At 49.2% G+C, this 3,601-nt stretch overlaps 1 protein-coding gene across 1 annotated transcript; it reads left to right on the forward strand.

The window, feature by feature from the left end:
• The first annotated feature begins 3,019 nt into the window (after positions 1 to 3,019).
• Positions 3,020 to 3,325, forward strand: CHC_T00001785001 (hypothetical protein). Its single transcript, XM_005712699.1, has one exon. The coding sequence runs from the start codon at positions 3,020 to 3,022 to the stop codon at positions 3,323 to 3,325; it is 306 nt and encodes a 101-aa protein (XP_005712756.1).
• Positions 3,326 to 3,601: the final 276 nt, after the last annotated feature.

Raw genomic sequence — 3,601 nt, forward strand, 5'->3', positions numbered from 1 at the left:
CACTTCTCCACTTGTTTCAAAGGCACCGCTAAAACGTTCTCCAAACTTCCCGAGTCTGAAATAAGCCTTCGCTGAGTAGTTGTTATTCTCGTTCTCAATTCTGAGAAAATGGTTGCTGCCAAACTGGTGAAGATCTGACCGAATTTCCACATCGACCGGGTCAGTGACACTCTGAAAAGAGTGTTTAGTACGGTTGACAGTAGACGTGAAGCATGTGCTAAGGAAAGTGTTGCTCTGGACAACACCCTGTAGAGATACGTTGGTGCAAGGAGGGTTGATGCTGGTTTTCGCTGCCTGGTATATGGGGTCAAAATTCGGATTTAGCGGTTCGACAATTCGGAAGGTGGCGACGTCATTGAGAACTTCCCGTTCTTCTGGGTTTGTTAAAAACAATACCAAAACTTCAAGTCCGAATGATGCAGTAAAAACGAATAGCGCAGCGAAAACAAGCCGAACAGTCAGGCCTCTCTGACTCTTGACTCGGAAGAGAGATCTGAGTTTGAATTCACGGGCAAGGTTTGATAGGTGGTTGATAGAGAAGCTGAAAGTGGAGACGGACCCTTCCCTCGTTCTTAACAAGAGGCCAGTTACGACTCCTTCTATGGTCAGAAGGAGAAGCAGTGAGAGAACGGCAACGATAACATCGTCGTGTTCGGTGAGATCTTTAGAGAAAAGGCCAGTCAAGCGAAGAGAGACTTGCATTTCACCTTGCAGAAAGGAAGCGATGTCTTTCTTGGTTATGGAAGGGGGCAAGACGTCCGATTCAGAAGGGACGAGAGAGACGTAGTTGACACCGTGCATTTCAGAAAAGAGCTCTCGAAACTCTGAGCGAGGCATTACAGAAACGTCAGTTGGGGTTTGCGGATTGCGACCTGAAAATGCGTTCACTGCAGAGGCGAATTCGACTGACGAGGTGCGTGAGATAGTGCGCGATGAACTGAGTGGGGGCTATGGTTTGAAGGGGGAGATGACGAAGTGCTCAAGCAGAAATCTCATGACGGTTTGGTCACCAGGACTGCAAATTGGAGCACTCCAGGAAGACAAGGAAAAGGGAGCTTCGTTATTTCTGAGCGAGAAATTGTTAGGCGGAGTGGGAGAGGTGTTCTCTACTGCAAAGACTAGAGAGAAGGGGCGCAGTTAGAGAGCACTGTACTGAACCTGAAGTCGTGGATTCGACAGGATTATACATCAATTCTTGGGCAGCAGGCTCAAGAGCCATGGCGTTGCGAAATGAAGCCTCCTGACTAGAATGACTTGTCGCACTACAGAGCAATGTCTCGATAGAGTGTAGCAAAATATGGCGCTCATTGGAAGCCCGCTCAGTTCACTGTACGTCTTCCGAAGTGGGGAATTGGGCTAAAACGGGAGGGTGGCGCCTTGTTACTGCCGTTGCGGTTCCTTGTATACAGTCTGTTCCCTTTGTTGAGGCTTCACTCTATCGAGACTATACTCTGTATATTTTTTATTCTGACAGATTGATACGTACTGATGTCTTAATGCAGGGACAGCGTATAGTATGGTTTTACAGAGGCGTAAACAAGCTTTTCCTGCAGAGCTGGAGTGAAGCAAAGCTTATACTGCAGGATAAGAGCTATATAAGAGCGGTATTCTTCGACCGTGCGCTATTCTGGTGCGGACATGCATGCCCTGCAACTCATAAAGAGCATTTTTCGTAGCTTCGCCTATTTAGCAGACCATGATACTGGGGTGTACAGTACGCCACCTGTGTGCGCACCCGTTGACCAAACTCTTCGCGCCTCCTATCCCTGTCCCAAATTATTGCGACTGCTGCCCAGCGTCAGGCTTTAGTACAATATCCTGCCTCATACACCCTCTTGCAGCGCATCCATACCTTGCTGCCAACATCGAACTTCCCATTTTAATGCACTGATGACGATGCTAGTCGAATCACTCAAGCACTGTGTGGTGTGCTGCTGATCTTAACCCTTGAAAAACTTCTGGAGAAGTCTGCCATGCAATTGTGTGCCCTTCGTCCCCTTCCGTGTGCACCAATAGAGAAATTTTGTTCTTGATAGGGTGAAGTTTCCCACACTCCCAGCAACTCTCTCGATTTCGTCTTCATTCGGCAAGTCGCCCAGTGCAAACCATTTGTCTGGGCAAGACCCAACGTAATATGTATTACGAAGAACTCGACAGGCAAGGCTCCTCGTTCTTTATCTTCAGGGATGGCGATCAAAATTTAGCTTCTACAGCTGATATTCAGGTTCCAGAAGGGGAGGGAACTGCCTCGTTTCTGCGGGAAGACTTGAGGGTCGCCTCTAAAGTGGGGAATACGTTTACCAACGACTTGACAGGGCAAGATGACGTGCTGGTCGCTGTACTATCTCTCATTCTTCTCCTCGTCATCCAAGGAATTGTTTCCACTGTTTTGCTGCGCACGCGCGACGGAAAGGTGTCTACCTTCAGTTTTGCTGTCAAGCAGGTGGTGGAACTTGCTCGTGAGTTCAGACTGAAGAGGATCTGGGAGGGCCTGAAAGTGGGAGAGACATTCAACACTAGGTCTAGGAGGAACAGGATTGACATTCGGTTAGTCATAATTGCAATCGTTGTAGTCCTCGGCACATTCGGGCTTGAGGTACTTATTTTGTTTCTCACCGAACGTGAAGGCCGCGGTGTCACAAATCGGAGAGTCGCATTGAAATTGGAATATCCATTCAATCCGGACTGGGGGGCCGTACGATTTCACAACCGCGCATCCCTCAATCATGCTTGCCTAGCGCTGGCGCTCTTGGGTGATGTTGACCAAGGGAAGAGTCGCATCACTACCTGTGTAACAACAACCTTGGGGACAGATACTTTCGATAAGTTCGAAAAAGCGACAGAAATACAACAGCTTTCGATCCTCAGCAACGTTCATGACTATGGAATGGATCATGCTGTGCAGATTGGGGAAAAAGAGGCTACCAGCTACGAGGCGCGGGCATTCTTCAAGCTCGGTGATCAAAGACAGAGGATCATGAGCCGGGATGGCGAACTGCCCGGTGTGACCCGCGACAGGATGAGAGTTATGCACAGGCAATATTTAGCCATTCTTTTCAACACGTACAAGCAAGAGATAGACGATGAGGCGATGAATCTGGAGAGATTGCAAGAAATCGACGGAAGCATACGATTTGCAGAAGCCGAGGGGGTGGACATCCCGATTGTCACGGCTTCAGATGGTGATGAAACAAAAGTTTTGAAGGCGTCCAAATCTCGGCGATTCTTCTCACAGGTCAATGCCACGCTACCCTTCGGTAGAGCTGCGTTGTGGGCGGCGCAGCCGGTGTTTAAAAGCTGCATGGCTGTGCAAGTTCGTCAATAGAATTCACGGGATTTGTTCGCGAACGGGATAGAAGAGGATGCCGTCGCGGAAATCTGGAACGAACAAGGAAGAGTTATCAATTGGCTCTCCCTGACTTTAATCTTAGGGGTTGCTATTTTCATTCTAGGCCTGCTTCGGCATCTTCTAAAACCAGTAGCGACGGCGGAGATTGCAGCGTTGTTTGTGAGGGACGCGGTCGGGGCACAGTTGGACCGACCTGGAACGCAGACCGGGGGGAATGAGAGAGTCCGGTTCTTACCGCACCATCAGCCGCGG

The sequence above is a fragment of the Chondrus crispus genome, genomic scaffold, assembly GCF_000350225.1.
Source record: "Chondrus crispus Stackhouse genomic scaffold, scaffold_113, whole genome shotgun sequence".
NCBI classification, from domain to species: domain Eukaryota; phylum Rhodophyta; class Florideophyceae; order Gigartinales; family Gigartinaceae; genus Chondrus; species Chondrus crispus.

Coding starts and splice junctions, on each gene's coding strand:
- CHC_T00001785001 (XM_005712699.1), top strand. CDS start 3,020: ATGAGAGTTATGCACAGGCAATATTTAGCCATTCTTTTCAACACGTAC.